The 20,266-nt window shown below is 41.3% G+C and overlaps 1 protein-coding gene across 7 annotated transcripts in view; it reads right to left on the minus strand.

The window, feature by feature from the left end:
- The window catches only part of CACNB2 (calcium voltage-gated channel auxiliary subunit beta 2), a 397,329-nt gene that overhangs the window by 236,632 nt on the left and 140,431 nt on the right, over positions 1-20,266 (minus strand). Inside the window, exon 1 of one of the 7 annotated variants that reach the window (XM_032243936.1) lies at positions 4,929-6,376. The exons of the other annotated variants lie outside the window; for them this stretch is intronic. Within the exon in view, the coding sequence (XP_032099827.1) occupies positions 4,929-5,009 (81 nt within the window). The 5' untranslated portion in view covers positions 5,010-6,376. Of the gene's footprint in view, positions 1-4,928; positions 6,377-20,266 lie in introns of those variants that run through there. 7 annotated transcript variants of the gene reach the window in all.

The following is a 20,266-nucleotide window of genomic DNA, read 5'->3' on the forward strand; positions in this document are numbered from 1 at the left end:
CACACACACACACACACACACACACACACACACACACACACACACACACACACAGAACCGTGATTTCTGACAACTTGAGAGAGACTTCTACATGAAAATAATTTTCAGTGACCAAGGAGAGGTGATGGGTTCCTGTCCCTGGAAGACCCCTTTCCTTTTCCACTTCAAAAATGAGTCAATGTCTCATCTACGCAGTACACTTAATTGTCACATTACTCTTTTAGCCAATTTCTAGTAACATCTAATTTTGTAATAACATGTAAACATTTAACGTATTTGCTAGTAGTATCTCAATCAAGAAACAGAAAGCCAACCCCAAAGTTCTGAGTTCCTATTTAATCTCTAGCACTCTTTGCTGCGTGAACGTAAGTCACTCATTTATGGTCTTTCCAGTTCCCCTTCATTTTCTTAAATAAATGGTATTAGAGGCCAGGTGTGGTGGCTCACGCTTGTAAACCCAGCACTTTGGGAGGCCGATGCAGGCAAATCACAAGGTCAGGAGTTTGAGACCAGCCTGGCCAACATGGCGAAACCCCATCTCTACTAAAAATACAAAAAATTAGCTGTGCGTAGTGGCAGGCACCTGTAATCCCAGCTACTCAGGAGGCTGAGGCAGGCGAATCGCTTGAATCTGGGAGACAGAGGTTGCAGTGAGCCCAGATCACGCCACTGCACTCCAGCCTGGGAGACAGAGTGAGACTCCATCTAAAAATAAATAAATAAATATTAATAAATAAATGGTATTAATGTCTCATGGTACACAATAAAAAAGTGAAGAACAACCAATGAAAAGTACCATACACAAGTCATCATCACGATATGTAAGACCGTGGATTTGGAATGCCGGAGGTTCAGTGTGATTGATTTCAGCCCTTGAGAATTAAAAGAACAGCAAGGGAGTTTGCCCAGCGTCAGGATCCTAAGTGGAGTCCATCATTTTTGTATTGCCAAGGCAAAGTGACTTTTCAACACAACCGGTTAGTGTGGTATAAACTCAGGGCTACAGCCACAAGGGGTCCACACAGTTGTCATGAACAAGTGGCAGCAGGATCATGTCTCAAAAAACAGATTTCAGGAATGATTTTTTAAAATTTTTTGAGACAGTCTCGTACTGTTGCCTGGGCTGGAGCACAATGGTGTGATCTCGGCTCACTGCAACCTCTGCCTCCTGGGTTCATGCGATTCTCCTGCCTCAGCCTCCGGAGGAGCTCGGATTACAGGCACACACTACCACACCTGGCTAATTTTTTTGTATTTTCAGTAGAGACGGGGTTTCACTATGTTAGCCAGACTGATCTCGAACTCCTCACCTCGTGATCTGCCTGCCTCGACCTCTCAAAGTGCTGGGATTACAGGTGTGAGCCACCGCACCCAGCCAGGAAGGGTTTTTATAGTTAAATAATATATGGAGATTCCACAATAAAGTTCGGAATCGTGTACTATTTTCTAACAAAAAGCATGCAGTATTATCGGAAGTGCTGTGTCCCATTCATCTGTATCCTTAAATCCCCCCTTTAAAAACTATCTTTAATATTAAATTTCTTTTAACTTCTCTTATGATAAAAACACCGTAATGCTCATTTGTAAAACTGCCACAATATCAGTAAAAAATAAAAATAACAAAATTCTGAACTCTTGAGGGCTAGTGATGAAGCTTGAATGTGCTGGGGTGATCAGATGGGCTCCTGCTGTGCTCTGCCCCCTCCTTCTGTCACCTGTCACCTTCATTGGCAGGTGCCGGTGTGCACCTTCGTATGAAGTTCTCACATGTCACAATTCCCTGGAGATTTGAACAGCAAGACTGAGGCCTGTCTTGAAATCTCCCGTGAAAGAACTACTTAATGTATGCGAATACATACAAGAGACATAGGAAACTGACGCTTTGGCCATATTAGCCTTCCTGCCATTCCTCACATTACGGGCAGGCTCCTGCCTTTGCATCGGAGCATTTTTCCTTTGCGGGGAATGCTTGAGTCCCACATTTCCCCACAGCTGATTCTTTACCTTCTTCCAGTCTCTGCTCAAACAGGTTTGACAGACCAATTGGCAATACCGCCTCTCAATTCCTGGCACTTCCTAACCCTTCCCTGTTCTATTTTACTCACCATCTGATGCACTACTTATGTATTTGCTTTTTGTCCTTCTCCCTTCCCTAGAAGGGAAGCTCTATGACATTGGGGATTTTCAAGGATTGTTTTCACTGCTGTGTTCTCGGTCCCTAGAGTATCACAGAAGGGGCACTCCATGAATATTTGTTGAATGACTGTCCATCCCTGGTACCAGGCTGATCTGATCATCCTCAGCACATCTCAGAGAAAATGGTGGTTGCTATCATCTTTTCCACTGCACAGACAGGGACACTGTCAAGCACAGTTTAACCCGTTGCCCGGATACCATGCTGACCAGGCATGAACAGGAGAAAGAAGGTGGTGGTCCACTCTGGGGCTTCTGGTGTTCCACAAGATGTGTTACGTGTATGGCATGGAGGGAAGCAGGTCTAGGAAACATGCTGGAGGAGCCAGGGAGGAAGAGTGACATGACCTTCTCTCATCATGGGGAAGTTTACTATGTGGTGAAAGAGACAAGAGGAATCACTTTATTCCCTCCTGACCTCAAGTCTAAGTAAATGTCCAAATGGAAACTGACCAATGATTGCAAAAGCAGGAAGACCAGATACATGTCACTTCCCATAGCCAAAAAATGTAAAGAAATGTCATTCAATGTCTAAAATGACCACGATTGATGAAAATCGAAGCAATGATCAACATTTCGAAGTCTCTCTCCGTGCCTTAAAGTCAAAATAAGGAATTTTATCATAGTCATTAACATGAATGATTGGATCCCTGCATAACCAGCACACACCAAGCAAAGGGCTGTACTCCCTGTCATGCGGCAGTTATTAAACTCGTAACGTGACTTTCAACAAACTTTCAACAAACTTTCAATGGTACAGAGGCACTTTCTAATAGTGTGGGACACACGGTGAAATTTTTAACCTGAGGAAGCGAGACTATTCTGACTCTCTTGAAATAAGTGCTTCTAAATTTTTAGCCAACAACTTGAACTTTTAAAAAAATATTAGCATAATTGAGTATGAAATAAACCTAACCCAAGGGCAGGTATGCGCTTAATGTTTCAAGTTTTGCTTTCATGGTAGAAACACGCCATTAGGCAAGAACTACTTTGAGAGAATTAATCTTTTAGGAGGATTAATCAGATGAAGGAGGGATGTACTTCTGAAACTACTCCTTTAATATTTGAGTGCTAGCAGAAAGTCGCAAACTCCCATCTGGGCATCAGAAGTCGTCCTTGGACCCATCCGTATAAGGAGGGAAAGAAACTCACCAGTTAGGCCAAACGTCCCTGAATCATATCTCTTGGTTTTACTAAGCGGAAGTGAAGAATCGACAGTAACAATAATATCAAGACAGAATGTCTTCATTTTTAAAAATGAATTAACTTTAAAAAGTTTGTCAATTTTTCTGAAATAATTTTGAGAGTTGTATTTCAAAAAAGGTAAACCTCTTTTAATTAAGTACTGTTAAAGAATAACTGTCTATAACAGAAAAAAAACCCAACAAACATTTTTAGACAAATACTGTGCTATTTCATATAAAGTAAGAATTACCTAATTGATGGATTTCAAATTACAGTAGTAAAATTATTTCTTGACCCAAAAGATTGAATTATTTATTTTTCCTATAATATTTTAAGGAAGACAATCATAATCTAATAATAAATTCTATCATGAGTATGGTTAAGGTTGCATGGGCTGGTGATGGCCAAAACTTTGATGTTTAGACACACAACTTTGTGTAGAGAATAGAAAGGAATCCATTTGCCTATTAAGTTTAATGTATCAAGCTCACTTAACACGATAGCCGGAAACTAAAGCCCTGTTTCTTAAGAGTTTACAGATTGTTCTCATTATTCTGAACTCAATCTGGTATGTTTTGTGTTTTTGGTAGGAAACTACACTGAAACAATATATATATATATATATATATATATGTTCTTTTTTTTTTTTTTTTTTTTGAGACGTAGTCTCTCTCTGTCACCCAGGCTGGAGTACAGCAGCATGATCTTGGCTCACTGTAACCTCCACCTTCTGGGTTCAAGCGATTCTTCTGCCTCAGCCTCCTGAGTAGCTGGGACTACAGGCGCCTGCCACCAAACCTGGCTAATTTTTGTATTTTTAGTAGAAATGGAGTTTCACCATATTTGCCAGGCTGGTCTTGAACACCTGACCTCATGATCCGCCTACCCTGGCCTCCCAAAGTGCTGGGATTACAGGCATGAGCCACCACGCCCGGCCACCTTGAAACAATATTGAGGAGTCATTTGATAAGGATTAACATGCTATTGTTATTACTGAAATGTTAAACTTTAACTATACATGTCTATCATTGATTGAGGGAAATTACTCAGATATGTAAAATTGAGAAAGAGCTATGCTATCTTGTTTCCAAGAAAAACAAAAGGAACATCCCAACAATATCATTGAATAATGAAAACTGTATATTCCACCCTTAACATTTGACTTACCCCTCAAAAGAAATCTAGACTATCTTTATTGAACCCAAAAGTTTTGCAGTTGAAAACATATAAAATCATAACCTTGACCTTGTATGAATGCATTTTGAACTCTGTATGTGTATGCAAAGGTGAAGCAAACCCAGAAGCCTAAAAATGGCAATATAAACTTGAGTGTTTACATGTCTTATAGTTCATATTTTAGCAAGCACGCCACCATGACTTTGCCAAAGGATTTCTAACACTTACAAAGATATTTATATGCTTTTCTAAGACAAGTGCTTTCTGAAGGTTTTCCAGATACTCTTACAACATGAAACAACTAGATGTTCCTAAAGCATGTGTTTCAGCTTAAAATATAATTTTTAAGAGATATCAAATCATCATCTACTTACCCAGGAGACATTTTTGCCCTTAGGTGATTTTGGCATGGCAGCATACAGTAATGAAGCAGTCCACAATAGCTTCACCAGCATGGAAAATCCAATGGAATATATTCCAAATGTCTTTGTTACCCAAATGCAAAAAGTTCTCTGGTTTGCCAGACAAAGGTATCATAAGTAACAGCAAAAGTAACCTTCCCGTAGCCCATCTTCCTTTTGCTCATGAAACATATAAACACGCACATCACAGGCTCCCACTATAATCACAGTCTATGGAGGCAGAACCTACAACATGCTATCTTTTGTAGAGCCACAACATCCAAAGTGGAGCAGTCCCTTAAAAAAATTAAAACTTGAGTCCACGTGGAAACGTACAAAGTCACAGAGGTGTTCCTCTCCCAGCTGTTCAATTGCAATTCCCAGTGATTCTCCAAGCTTTCATCAGAAGCTCGGTAGCTACCACTTACAATTACTCTTAAGAAAAATAATGAGAGCAAGGAGCAGGTAGGAGCCCTTGTAGATTAGCTGCTGTTGGCATCCATTTTAGGAGGCACTAGTGCCGCTCAGAGGATAAAGACAATTCAGGGCTCAGTTTCAATAAATAATACATAGTCTCAGGTACAATGAGTACCTGTAAGTACCTTCTGCGCAGCCTCAGCACGTAGGTTATCGCTCTCCCTGCAGTCCCAGAAGCTCACTGTGCACCTGTTGTTGATGAAACCGCTCTGTGAAAGGCTGGTATCCTAACAACCGGGGATATTTGTGTATAAGGTAAGAAAAACAGAAGACCCAAAGGGGAGCAAATTAGAAGCCCCAGATGGAAGAGCAAGGCTAGAAATCAGTGCTGGTGCTCCGCCCTTTGTTCCTGTGCCCTTGCGTTCCTCTCCTTTTACCTCCTGTCAATCTAGATTAACGGCGCAGATCCAGGCTAAATTTTGCTACTATCAGTAGTGATTAGTGTGAGTTGATGAAATCGGATTATACATGCGGACGTCTGCCTTCCCCCTCAGCAAGCAACACCGTGTGATTAGAAAGCCTGCTGCCCTTCTCTTCACTGGACTGAAGCATTCTGGAAGGTTCTGCTGGAGAGAATATGCTACCAAGAAACATTTGGCCACTAGAAGCTGCTCAGAAACAAATAGAAGTGGAAGGAACCATCTATTTCAGTTTTTACTTTTTCTTCCAAATTCTTATGTTCTTTTAGATTGAAAGGTCAATTACTACAGAAGAAAAACATGTTATTATTTTATTTCATTGAGAGTTTTATTTCCCAGCAGGATGGTCACTTTGACCAAGAGGTTGAGATGATGGAAGGTGACAGAGTGGGGAGGAAATGGGGTGTCATTTTTCTTGAGTTTCTATTATATGCACAAAGAAATTAACATATGCCTAGTCTCAAGCAATCACAGAAATAGGTATTAACATTAACATTTTAAAGAAAAGAAGGAAGACCAGGCTCACCGGCTCATGCCTGTAATCCCAGCATTTTGGGAGGCCAAGGCAGGTGGATTACCTGAGGTCAAGAGTTCGAGACCAGCCTGGCCAACACAGTGAAATCCCATCTCTACTAAAAATACAAAAATTAGCCAGGCGTGGTGGCATGCACTTATAGTCTCAGCTACTCGGGAGTCTGAGGCAAAAACAAACAACCAACAACGACAAAAGCTAAAACAAAACACCCACAAAACTTTATAGAGAAGGAAACAAAGACATAGAGATGTCATATACCTCTCAGAAAAGATCTATTAAGTCAAAGCAATGCTTTTTAGACTCCTCTCTCACTGAAATCAAATGGCATCTGGATTTTTTTCTTTCAGTCTCTTGCAACCTACTCTAAAAGAATTGCTCATCTATATATTTTTAAAGGACCATATGTTGCCCTTATGTGTCTAAGAATTCTTTGGAATTATGGTTCCTACTTATTTTAAAAGTAATAAAGTTTCAGGACTCCTCAGAAAATGTATTTTGGAGTAAAATTTTATAAAGGATAAAACAACTAAAGGGGTCACACAGCTAACCACACGAGTATCAGTGCTGTCAGCATGGGCTTAAGCCACTGATGACTCTGTGCTATCCACGCAGTATGTACAGTCAATTATAATAGCTACCATTTGCTGAAAATGTTCTTTGAGGTATTTTACAGTTTCAAAAAATCTTACTCAAAAGGAAGACAACTTCATGAGACTAATTTTGAATGATTTTTAATTTCCTTTTTTTTTTTTTTTTTTTTTTGGTTTTGGGTAGAGGCAGTATTAACCAGCATAAAACTTGGGCCGGGCGTGGTGGCTCGCTCCTGTAATCCCAGCACTCTCTGAGGCCGAGGTGGGCGGATCACGAGGTCAGGAGTTCGAGATCTGCCTGACCAACATAGTGAAACCCCCATGTCTGCTAAAGACACAAAAATCAGCTGGGTGTGGTGTGCATGCCTGTAATCCCACCTACTCAGGAGGCTGAGGCAGGAGAATCACTTGAACCCGGGAGGTGGAAGTTGCAGTGAGCCAAGATTGCGCCACTGCACTCCAGCCTGGGCAACAGAGCAAGACTCTGTCTCAAAAGAGTAAAACCTGGTATTACAACTAAAGTTGCAGATATTAATGAAATCTTTAATCAGATCAAAATCAGAAGAAAAAATTAAAATAGACACAAAAGTGGAGACAAAATTTTGTATCTTACTCTTATTTACCTATTCATTTTGAAACGGAGTCTTGCTCTGTTGCCCAGGCTGGAGTGCGGTGGTATGATCTTAGCTCACTGCAACCTCTGCCTTCTGGGTTCAAGCAATTCTCCCACCTGAACTTCCTGAGTAGCTGGGGCTACAGATGTGCGCTGCCACGACTGGCTAATTTTTGTACTTTTAGCAGAGACAGGGTTTCACCGTGTTGACCAGGCTGGTCTCAAACTCCTAACCTCAAGTGATCTGTCCACCTCGGCCTCCCAAAATGCTGGGATTACAAGTGCGAGGCACCACACCTGGCTGAGAAAAGGAGTTTTTAAATAAAAGAGTGCCTTGATTCTGAGTCTACTGGGTATCCGTGTGTGTGCATGTCAATCTGATTTGCCTCATTTTACTATAAGTGCCTAAAGACGACTTATTTTTCTTCTCAGGGAATACAGTACTCATGGTTGTTCAATAGCTATTGTTGACTAATTGGCTACAGTTCCATTATGAAATTTAAAACAGTATTTTGAATATAATTTTCGGTTAAAATTTTCGGCAATATAATACTGCTAAAAATGAATTAAGCAATTTGTTTGGACTAATGAATGCAAAAGATGACTTATTTGTACTTTTTACATTTCAGAGTTCTTAAACATCATAAAGGGATATCCTGCACAAACGCAGTGTTACAAGAGAGTTGTGTGAATGTAAGACCAGACCAGGTAACTCTGGACAAATTTAATTCTAGAAATATTTAGTTTCAAAGTACACCTGAATTTGTATTCCAACGAATCATGATGTTCTGATGTCGACACCACACAAAGCTGTGTTGAAATTCTAGGCCTTAAGACCTCAGAATGTGGCCTGATTTAGAAATTAAGGTCTTAACAGAGATAATCAGGTTCAAATGAGGTCACTAGGGTGGGCCTTAATCCAATACGACTGGTGTCCTTATAAGAGAGGAAACTTGGACACAGAGATAGAGCTGTTCAGAGGGAGGATGATGTAAAGATACAGAGAGAAGACAGCACGTGATCAGAGGGATGCATGCAGGAGCTGAGGATTGCCAGGATTGTCAGCAAACACCAGAAGCTGGAACAAGCAAGGAAGAATCCTCCCCGACAACTGTCAGCAACAGCATGGCCCTAACGACACCTCTGGGTTTTCTTTCTTTCTTTTTTTTTTTTTTTTGAGACGGAGTTTCACTCTTGTTACCCAGGCTGGAGTGCAATGGCACGATCTCGGCTCACCGCAACCTCCGCCTCCCGGGTTCAGGCAATTCTCTTGCCTCAGCCTCCTGAGTAGCTGGGATTACAGGCATGTGCCACCATGCCCAGTTAATTTTTAGTAGTTTTAGTAGAGACGGGGTTTCACCGTGTTGACCAGGATGGTCTCGATCTCTTGACCTCGTGATCCACCCGCCTCGGCCTCTCAAAGTGCTGGGATTATAGGCGTGAGCCACCGAGCCCAGCTCTTTTTTTTTTTTTTTTTTTTTTTTTTTTTTGAGAAAGGGTCTCACTCTGTCACCCAGGCTGGAGTGCAGTGGCATGATCTTAGCTCGCTGTAGTCTCCACCTCCTGGGCTCAAGCAATCCTCCTACTTCAGCCTCTCAAGCAGCTGAGATGACAAGGGCATGCCACCACGCCCAGCTGGTTTTTATATTTTTTATGGGAATGGAGCTTTGCTATGTCTCCTAGGCTAATCTTAAAGTCTTGGGCTCAGGTGATCTGCCCTGGCCTCCCAGAGTGCTGGGATTACAGGCATCAGCCACTGTGCCTGGCCTGTTTTTGGATTTCCAGGCTCCAGAGCTGTGAGAGAGTGAATTTCTGTTGTCTTAAACCACTCCATTTTTTTGGTACCTTTGTTACAGCAGCTCTAGCTTATACAGAAGTCAAATCACTAACTCTCCTTTCTCCTTCTCTGTGACTCTTTGGAGTATTCTATGCTCCTTTCATTAATTCCACTGTAAAATGTTAAAGGTAAAAAGGTCAGAATTCATATTTGTGACTTCACTTTTTTTTTTTTTTTTGAGACAAAGTCTTGCTCTGCTGGCCAGGCTGGAGTGCAATGATGTAATCTCAGCTCACTGCAACCTCCACCTCCCAGATTTAAGTAATTCTTGTGCCTCAGCCTCCTGAGTAGCTGGGCTTACAGCCACACGCCACCACACCTGGGTAATTTTTCTATTTTTAGTAGAGACAGAGTTTCACCATCTTGGCCAGGCCAGTCTCGAACTCCTGACCTCTACTGATCCACCCACCTCAGCCTCCCAAAGTGTTGGGATTACAAGTGTGAGCCACCATGCCCAGCTGACTTGATTTTTAAAGTATGCCTATGTTAGTTTTATATATTTTCCGTGAATTTTAACTTATTCATGGACTGTCTGCATATTTCATTTATTAGGTCTCCTTAACTCGGAGATCTTGGACCCCATGGGGTCTATTAATAGGTAGGGTCATGAACTTGAATGTGAACAAATTTACACCTTTATTTTCAGTAACTTCTGACAGAAAATTAGCATTGCTTTAAACTATGAATACTAGTGACAAGCCATAGTGATATCAGCAATACTTAGTAATGTCAGCAATAGAAATCACAGACATTTTCCCATCAGATTACAACAGTTTCACATATATCACAATTCCAATCTTATGTCCATCTTCTAGCTAATTATACACACTCTGAATTATTAGGGAGAATTGCAATTTGCTTTGCAACTTACATGGAAAATGTATAAAAACATTAAGACTGTTTGATGATGGATGATTAGATAGATAACATGATAAAACAAGTATAAGTCATGTCGATGGAAGGATCTAGGCAATGAGTATACTGGTATTCTTTGTGGGATCAACTTTGCTGCATGTTTAAAAATGTTCACACTAAAATGTTACAAAATACTAGAAAATTATGTTTATTGGTCCTTCGAAATTATGAGAATTGTGCCCATCATTAGTATTATTTAATGTATTAATAGACATGCACATATTGCTACATCACAGATTTGGTTTTTAAAGTATTCCAAAAACTATGTTCTTTTATGATTAGTTTCTTTTGTGATTCTACAAATTTCCTATTATTCACTTAAAAATAAAAGACTTCGGTAGGCTTCACCAGACTACAAAAGGGATGACAATACACTTAAGAATTTCATCTTAAGTTTATGATTTAAAAACTAATGAAAGCAATATTATTCCACAAAGCTATTTGAAAGGATGAAGTTTATGCCACATCAAAAGTAATAAACCAAAAAACTGAGACTTCAAAACGGCAAGTAACAACTGTGAAAAAAATTAAAACCTTGCTGATATTTAAGATATAATCATATTTTGTACCAGTCATCAACTTCTGTGTAACAAACTCTCCTAAAACTTAATAGGTTCAAAGAGCAACCCATTATCTTATGCTTCCGTGGATTTATTGAGCTCAGCTGGGCAGTTTTCCTTGGGGACTCTGATAGGGTAACAGTCAGACAGCTGCTGGGGCCACTCTGTGAGGGCTTATTCAAGCCTTGGCTGGCCGTCTTAGCTGGACATCCAAGATGGCTCACTCACGTAGCTGACAGTAGTGATGGCTGTCAGCTGGTAGCTCAGATGGGGACGGTGACCACAGGAAAACGTGTGACCTGTGTGTGTGGCTTGAGTTTCTCACAGCTTGTCATCTGGGTTCCAAGAGGTAGCATCCCAAGAACAAGTATTCCAAGAAACTCTAACGAGCTGCAAAGCTTCTCACCTAACCCCGAAAGTCACACGGCATTACTTCCACCTCGTTAGACTTGCCAAAAGTGAGTCATAAACCCAACCCAGATTCAAGGGAAGGACTGTACAAAGACAGGAATACAGGGTGTGTGGCTCATGCACTGGCAGAGGGGCATCTCTGGAGACCAGGTGTACGAAATCCATAAAACTGCCATAGGTATCTAGGAAAACAACCGCACATAACCTGGATTTGATGAGCACAGAACTGATGACTGCTGGCCTTTCTCACTTATGTCTGCAATGCATTTTGCTCATTTCTCAAAGAGCCCCAGGTGAATTCATTTCCCATTGCATTTCTTATGTTGGCCTTGGATAAGTAAAAATGGAGCCAAGTATGTGGTTTAGTGCTCCCTTGTTCCCCATTACCTCTAAAAGCTCAATCATTCTCATCGAGTTCCTTCACCCAGAATGGTCTTTTTTTGTAGACAAGAAATGCATTCTATATAGTTTATGTTTTTATACCCTTCCCATTTCTAGGACCAAGCATACTGCCTCATACACAGCAGTTCCTCCAAAATAATCTAACAATTTTCATCATCGTAAAAATCAGATGCACAAAGCTATCCTAGCTCTTGGAAGTGGGCTGGAGCAATAAACAGAAGTTGTCATCAGTATGCACTCACCACAAAGAATATGCAAACCCTTCTGTGACTAGTTTCTGGGGACAGAATAGGAGAAAGTTTTGTTCCTTGATGGATTCAGCATCCTCCTTTGAGTGCACATGTTTCCAATAAAGAAGCTGATTTTTATTGTGTCCAACCAGGTATATCCCATCAATCAAGGATATTTTAGCATATATGAATTGATCTTTTAGTGAAATAAAAATGGAAAACAGATAAACTAGGTGATACAGTTTGGCTGTGTCCCCACCCAAATCTCATCTTGAATTGTAGCTCCCACAATTCCCACGTGTTATGGGAAGGACCCGGGGGAGGTAATTAAATCATGGGGATGGGTCTTTCTCTGCTGTTCTCAAGATAGTGAATAAGTCTCATTAGACCTGACGGTTTTTACAGGGCGTTTCCCTGCACAAGTTCTCTCTTTGCCTGTTACCATCCACATAAGATGTGACTTTGCTCTTCCTTGCTTTCTGCCATGACTGTGAGGCCTCCCAACCATGTGGAGCTATGAGTCAATTAAACAACCTCTTTCCTTTCTAAATTACCCAGTCTTGGGTATGCCTTCATCAGCAGTGTGAAAATGGACTAATACACTAGATGAATGAACAAGGTAGACAATAAAAGGAAAAAAACACACACAAAAAATAACTCCTTGTGCAGTCAATACATGCCTTTTGGGATTTCTGTTTCCCAACAAATTCAGTACTCATATTTGCCAGAAAGGGTGCTCAGCATTCTATAAAACATTATCACACTGGGTTAGTTAGTCTTCCCAACAACCTACAAGCAGGTACTATTACTCTTTCCAACTTATGGGAAATGGAGACCGAGAGAGTTTAAGTGAATACTTGCAAAGCCCAGCTTTGATCATTTCCCAGGCTGATCTATCTTTCAGCTATGACAAGGGCAGCCGTCCAGAGTTCACACAAGGAGCAGACTCAAACAGATGTGCAGTAGACACCTCTGTTGCTCTGCATCACATTCTGTGAACCCACTTCTGAACACAGCCACAGCTGCCGCATCCTCTGCCCTACCTCAGCCTAAGCGATGGGACTCTCCACTTTTCCCAACAGTTTTATGACTTGCAAACATCCATTCTTCCCACCAGCAAACCCAGAAATATGGGGGAGTGACTGCCTCTAGAGACAACTCTTAATGAATGGGGGACAGAAGCTGGTGAACAAATGTTCCCCATTGCGATCTTTAAAGTGGACAATTCCAGAAGGCTTTGGTACATTTTCTGAGGGGCCTGATGGAATCCAGACCCCTTATGTCCACAACCTTAATAATGTTCCACCCCAACTTTTTTTTTTGAGATGGAGTTTCACTCTGTCACCCAGGCTGGAGTGCAGTGGTACGATCTTGGCTCACTGCAACCTCCACCTCCTGAGCTCAAGTGATTCTCCTGCCTCAGCCTCCTGAGTAGCTGGGACTATAGCTGCACACCACAACACCCAGCTAATTTTTTGTATTTTTAGTAGAGACATGGTTTTGCCATGTTGGCCAGGCTGGTCTCGAACTCCTGGCCTCAGAGGATCCACCTGCCTCAGCCTCCCAAAGTGCTATAATGTTCCCTTACATTGGCATTTCCTCCTCTGTCTCCCAGAAACAACCATCCCAAGAAATTACCTACACTAAGTCCTTGCCTCAGACTGTGCTTTTTGGGAATGAGGTTTGTTATTATTGGGCACACACAACAGTGAACAGAACCCCACCATTCCGTGGAGAGAATGGAATAGATGCTCCCAATCTGTGTGTGTTTCTTCTGCAAATTCACAACGTGAGTCCCTACAGAGAAAGGTCCTTGGAGATTACTAAGTAGCTGCAGTGTTCACATTCAGCCTTGTTAGTTACCTTCCTAATTAGACTGTGATCCCCTTGAGGGTAAAGTGGTTTGACTTTCAGTGTTGTTTTTCACACAGCTCCTAAATGGATGCCAAGCATTTAACAGGTGCTCCATTAGTACATGCTGATTAACAAAGTAAAAGGGTCCTAATCTTGAGTGCGACTTCTTTTTGTTCTAGCTTATTAAAAAGCAAGCAGCATCTTCCCTAGTGTATCTTCCCTGGGCAATTTTCTCTGCTTCAGCCACACTTTATCCTAATCTTCAACTGTCCAGTACTAATGAGTATTATTTGTTTGAACGTGTCTACACCAAATAATCAGATAGACTCAAAGAGAGATGCCGTAAGAATGGTGGAAGGAAGGTAGATTTCAAGTGAGATAGCATAGGGTTGAATTCCGACACCTCAACCTACAAAATATGGAAACCCTAGCAAAGCAATTCACCTTATTGAAGGTGTTTCCTCATCTGTGTACAGGCATTAGTGATCCCCTGCCTCGTAGGGCTTTTGTGAACAGTAAATGAAATCATGTGCAAAGCACGTAGTATAGAAAAGGACACTGTAGTTCACACCCAGGATCTTTCCTGCCCCTGGGCCTCTGCTTGGTCTTTATGATGTACCTATTGTGTGATTAACACATTAATACATAAAGAGATTAGATTTCTCTTTTCTCAGGGAAAGGTCATTAACTGTCATTTTTCTTTCATGTGGCTGAAGCCAAAATCAAGTAAGATCATGCATGTGAAAGTTACTTGACATTTGTAAAGGTAATGACAGGTAGTGGAGACAATGAACATAGGGCTGCCATGTACAGTTGTGCATTCTGCGCACTGCTCAAAAGCCCGGGCCAAAGGATGAGTTAGAGGTGAAATAATGAGAGGCTACGTCCTCCTTGTGAGAATACATTTTTCTAATTTTCCCACTCAAAGAGAGCACCTATTTATAATATATACAGAGGAGCCATAGACTAAGAGAGGGCTTAAGTGTATGAATTCAAGAGCAGGCTTTAGGACCACACTCAAATCGGGTTCAAATCTTGGCTTGGGCATCCTTGGACACAGCGCCCCTGTGCCTCAATCTCATCATCTACAAAATAAAAGGTTTTCATAGTGCTCATATAAGTATTGCATGAATATATGTAAAGCACTTAGGATAGTATCTGCTGAATAGTGATTGCTCAATAAACACTCATGGTTAATTTTTATAATTTTTATTCTTGTAAATGTAACTTATAATCCCAAGAAAGCCATGTGTCAGTTATAGTGAAACAACACACAGTAGTAACAATTCAAAGTAGAACTTATTCTACTTTGAACAACTGACCACCAGAATTTATTCTCTTGGGTGTAAAATTTTTATTTTTTATTTATTTGCTTTTTGAGATGGAGTTTCACTCTGCTGCTCAGGCTGGAGTATAGTGGCGCGATCTCGGCTCACTGTAACCTCCACCTCCAAGGTTCAAGTGATTCTCCTGCCTCAGCCTCCTGAGTAGCTGGGATTACAGGCACATGCCACCCTGCCAACTAATTCTGTATTTTTAGTAGAGATGGGGTTTCACCATGTTAGCCAGGCTGGTCTTGAACTCCTGACATCAAGTAATCTGCCTGCCTTGACCTGCCAAAGTGCTGTGATTATAGGCATGAGCCATCATACCTGGCTCTTAGGTGGAAAATTGTTTTGTTTAGATCAAGCCAGGCTTTTGGTACCAATGACTTTGAAGAACTCTGTATTTGGTTTAGACCAAGCTGAGAATTTCCAACAGGTTGCCTAAAACTGTCAATAAATAGGTCATGATACTTATGGTAACTTCTCTTTTGATGATTTAGTAGCTAAATGTTGACCCTTGTTGGATTATAAACTCTTCAAGGGCAAAAACTATTCATCATTTTCGAATCTATTACTCTGGCATATTATATGCAAGAAAATGCTGGCTAAAATAATAATAGAAATGTCTGCCAAGTGAACTTCAAAGACATCCCAGTAGAATATGCTGCAGTGACAGAGCCCAGAGATGACAAAGACATGACTAATGTTATAAAAGAACGGTTTCCTAAGCAAGGGTCTAACCACAGCCTCCTTCCCCCTTGGTGGGAGTCATCAACAATGCCTTGTCATTACTCTTAAGAGTTACAAAGCCATTTCCTGGCACTTCCTGACTGTGATCATTGGGGAAATGTAGGGGAAAAAAGGGAACGGGGAGATGAGGGAGGGAGGGGCTCTCTGAACTTCTTCCAGGAAGAAAAGAACCATTTGTTTTACCAGTTCTGGGACAGATTTCAAAAAGACAGCCAAATCCTTTCAGATCTGATTAATTTGGCCAACCAACGAAATTAAAATGTCCTTGATAAGAAAGGGGTGAAGGAATGTATAGAGGAAGAATTCAGGAGATTTCCAATATGCTTAATTTCAAACCAAAATATCAAAACATACTACAGTTGTTTGTTTGTTTGTTTGTTTGTTTGAGACAAGATCTCTCTCTGTTGTCCAGGCTGGAGTGAAGTGGCATAATCATGGCTCACTGCAGCCTCGACCTCCTAGGCTTAGGCAATCCTTTCACTTCCTGAAGTAGCTGGAACTATAGGCACACGCCACCAGGCCTGGCTAATTTCTGTATTTTTTCTGTAGAGGAGGGGTCTCATCATGTTGCCCAGGCTGGTGTCGAGCTCCTTGACTCAGTGATCCACCCGCCTCTGCCCCACAAAGTATTGGGATCACTGGTGTGGCTGCTGTGCCTGGCCTAGAGCTTTTTTAAAAAAATTATTTTCAGGGAGCAATTAACCCAAAATAGTTTGTGAAAAGCAGAATGACTATCTTTGTCTTACCCATTTTTTAAAATCTCTATTTCCCTTATTGCAAATAAAATGTTAGTCTAAATAAAGCATGTTTTATGAATAAAATAGAAAAAGAATGATCATATTTACGTCTTGTTTTCTTTTTCTTGTCTCAATAGCCCCTGTCACTGTGACTTTTCTCATCTCTGATCATGTCACCTGGGGAACATATAAGACTGGTCTTCCTGACGGTCTCCATTCAAATCCAATTGCCTGCGTTGCCAGAAGCCTTTCTGGAGTGCCTCTTGCCACCTCAACGCAGACTCATGATCATTATGAGGACTGTTCTTTATTACTCACCACATCAAGTCTTTTCTGGGTAGAGACAGGGTCTCAATGTGTTGCTCAGGATGGTGTCAAACTCCTGGGCTCGAGCTGTCCTTCTGCCGTGGCCTCCCACAGTGCTGGGATTACAGGTGTGAGCCACCGTGCTCAGCCACCACATCAAGTCATAAGCCAAATCTCGCATTTCTCTCATCATGAGGTATGCATAGCAGTAATATAATTAGGCTTAAAGGTAATCTACATAGTAACAGCAATATTAAGGACAATCTTTTCCTTCTACCTTGATTTACTGAAACACAAATCTTTATCCACTAGCTGAAAAATACCCATTTCTGTACAGTACGTAGGTTACTCAAATCCAAGATTTGAACCAAAATATAGGTATAATTAATCACATTAGGCTATGGCTTGTTATAGGAAACTGGTTCCCAAATTCCCATACATGATCTGCCTAAGTGAGGATAACAGATTGACTCAGGAATCAAAAGCAATCAATTCAAAGAAAAAAAAAGGAAAAAAAGGAAAGAGATGTCTCATTCTAGCTGCTACGCTATGAGTTCCTTGCGGGAGAGGATTATTTGATTCATCTTTATTTTTAATTAATTTATTATTATTTTTTGAGACGGAGTCTCTCATGCTCTGTTGCCCAGAATGGAGTGCAGTGACGCAATCTTGGCTTACTGCAAGCTCTATCTCTGGAGTTCAAGCAATTCTTCTGCCACAGCCTTCTGAGTAGCTGTGATTACAGACACATGCCACCACGCCTGGCTAATTTTTATACTTTTTGTAGAGACAGTGTTTCACCACGTTAGGCAGGCTGGTCTCGAACTCCTGACCTTGTGATCTGCCCACCTCGGCCCCTCAAAGTGCTGGGATTACAGGCGTGAGCCACCATGCTTGGCCTGATTCATCTTTACATCCCCCAAGAAAAACATGGTGTCTGAGACATGGTAGGTACAAAATAAATATTGATTAAATGAATAAATGTAGACATTGTTAAGCTAAAGATGAAGTATGTTACACTTCCTAATTCATCAGATATGTTTTCATTATCATTTGTGATTTAGAAATCTCCACGTATATATTTCCTCTTTATGTTGATTTATCATGTCACGTCATTTAAGGTTATGCTAACATTTAGCGCTCACTCACTTTTGTCTCCTTGGTTGATCATATTTTTTCCGAGGTGCATTAGAGTTTGGGCCATTTGGTGGAAAAGAACAGAGATCACTGAAGTCCCCACAAGTGACAGGGCCTTAAAAAAGACACGCTTGTGGCAACTCAGAAAAGCCGGACCATAAGAGGTGAGGAAAACCAGGGGCGACTTCCGATCTTCACTCTGATGTTCTGCCATGAACACAACCTTCTATCTATAAAGAGTGTCGCCTTTACAGGGCACTCTTCCTATAAGCTCTACAGTCTGCACCCTGTGACACTTGGATGACTCCCCCCGTTTCCCATGCAGACTCCTTATCACACGACTTCCACTGCCTCATGGGATTCTTCACTCAAAATTTGGCTTGCCATGACTCACCATGACATTTTTCTTCTAAGAGGCAAGGTCTCGCTCTATGCCTCAGGCTGGAATGCAGTGGCATGAACATGGCTCATTGCAGCCTCGACCTCCCAGGCTCAAGTGATCCTCCCACCTCAGCCTCCCAAGTAGCTGGGACTACAAATGCACACCACCACACCAGGCTAATAATTTTTTTGTGGAGATGGGGGTTTCGTTATGTTGCCCTGTCTGGTCTTGAACTCATGGCCTCAGAAGATTGTCCTGCAAGGCTGGGTGTGCTGGCTCAAACCTATAATCCTAGCGCTTTGGGAGGCTGAGGTAGGTGGATTGCCTGAGGTCAGGAGTTCAAGACCAGCCTGGCCAGACAGAAGAAACCCCGTCTCTACTAAAAATACAAAAATTAGCTGGGCTGGTGGCACATGCCTATAATCCCAGCTACTTGGGAGGCTAAGGCAGGAAAATCACTTGAACCCAGGAGGCAGAGGTTGAGGCGAGCCAAGATTGCATCACTTCATTCCACTCTAGCCTGGACACAAAAGTGAAATACTGTCTCAAAAAAAAAAAAAAAAATCCTCCAACCTTGCCCTCCCAAAGCTCTGGGATTACAGAGCTGAATGCGTGCCTTGTAACCAACCCTCCACGACTTTAACTCTCATATATGGTCATCTTTCAGCTCCTGCTCCACTGCTAACTGTTTCTGTGAATTCTCCATTCAAATTCCTAAGTCTAAGTGCTCAACTGAATGTATTTTGGCTGCTTGTTTGCGGGCTGAGGGTGCTGTCCATGCAGTTTGTATATACAGAGCTGCCATTTGGCAGTGACTATGAATTGGGCAGCTTTATGTAGCAGAAGGCCGTAGGCTAGCAAGTACATGATTGACATTTCCAGTAAGGTTGGTCTAATCATCCACTTCATCTTTTTTTTTTTTTGAGACGGAGTCTCACTCTGTTGCCCAGGATGGAGTGCAGCAGCATGATCTCAGCTCACTACAATCTCTGCCTCCCAGGTTCAAGTGATCCTCCTGCCTCAGCCTCCTGAGTAGCTGGGACTACAGGCGCCCACCACCACACCCGGTTAATTTTTGTAGTTTTAGTAGAAATGCGGTTTCACCATATTGGCCAGGCTGAACTCGAACTCCTGACCTTGTGACCCACCTGCCTCAGCCTCCCAAAGTGTTGGGATTACAGGTATCGGCCACCACGTCTGGAAATCATCTACTTCTTAACATTGCTTATTCTAGTTTCACTCTTTGCTTCTAAGTTGAATTTATCATGACACTGTCTGAGATCATCACTTTTGCCCAAAGTCTGTAACAGTTCTAATCTTTTATACTATGTGAAACTGAAAATGTTACACATGGTACAGAGATGTCCTGTATTTATTGATTAGCTATTTGAGATTACTATAAAATATGTGTTAAGGCTTTGACTTGTTAAAATGTATGAAACGTAGACAAAGAATAAAGAAAAGTTTAACCAGAATTTCCTCATCAAATCTGAACAAAGTTTCACCACTCTGGTGGCAATTAAGTCAGTATTTTGAAATCAGAGAAATTGGTTCAAATTACTAATAACAACTGTCAGTAAAATCCTACTTCAAAATGTAAAATCTTGAGCTTGTCTGGTCTTCACAGTATTTAGAAACCATGAATAAAACATGTAACGTGTTATTCCATGCAGTTTACAAAAAGCAGAGCCCTTATTTAACAAGAAGAAATTTTTAAAACCATGACAAGTTGCATGGGAGAATACGATCCAATTTCATTTTCTTCATGACTCTATTTAATATGAAACTTTTTTTTTTTAGAAAAATAGATTACCTTTTTATTTTTTAAAGT

This window comes from Sapajus apella, unplaced genomic scaffold (genome assembly GCF_009761245.1).
Source record: "Sapajus apella isolate SASKATOON/1434 unplaced genomic scaffold, GSC_monkey_1.0 scaffold53, whole genome shotgun sequence".
Classification (NCBI taxonomy): Eukaryota; Metazoa; Chordata; class Mammalia; order Primates; family Cebidae; genus Sapajus; species Sapajus apella.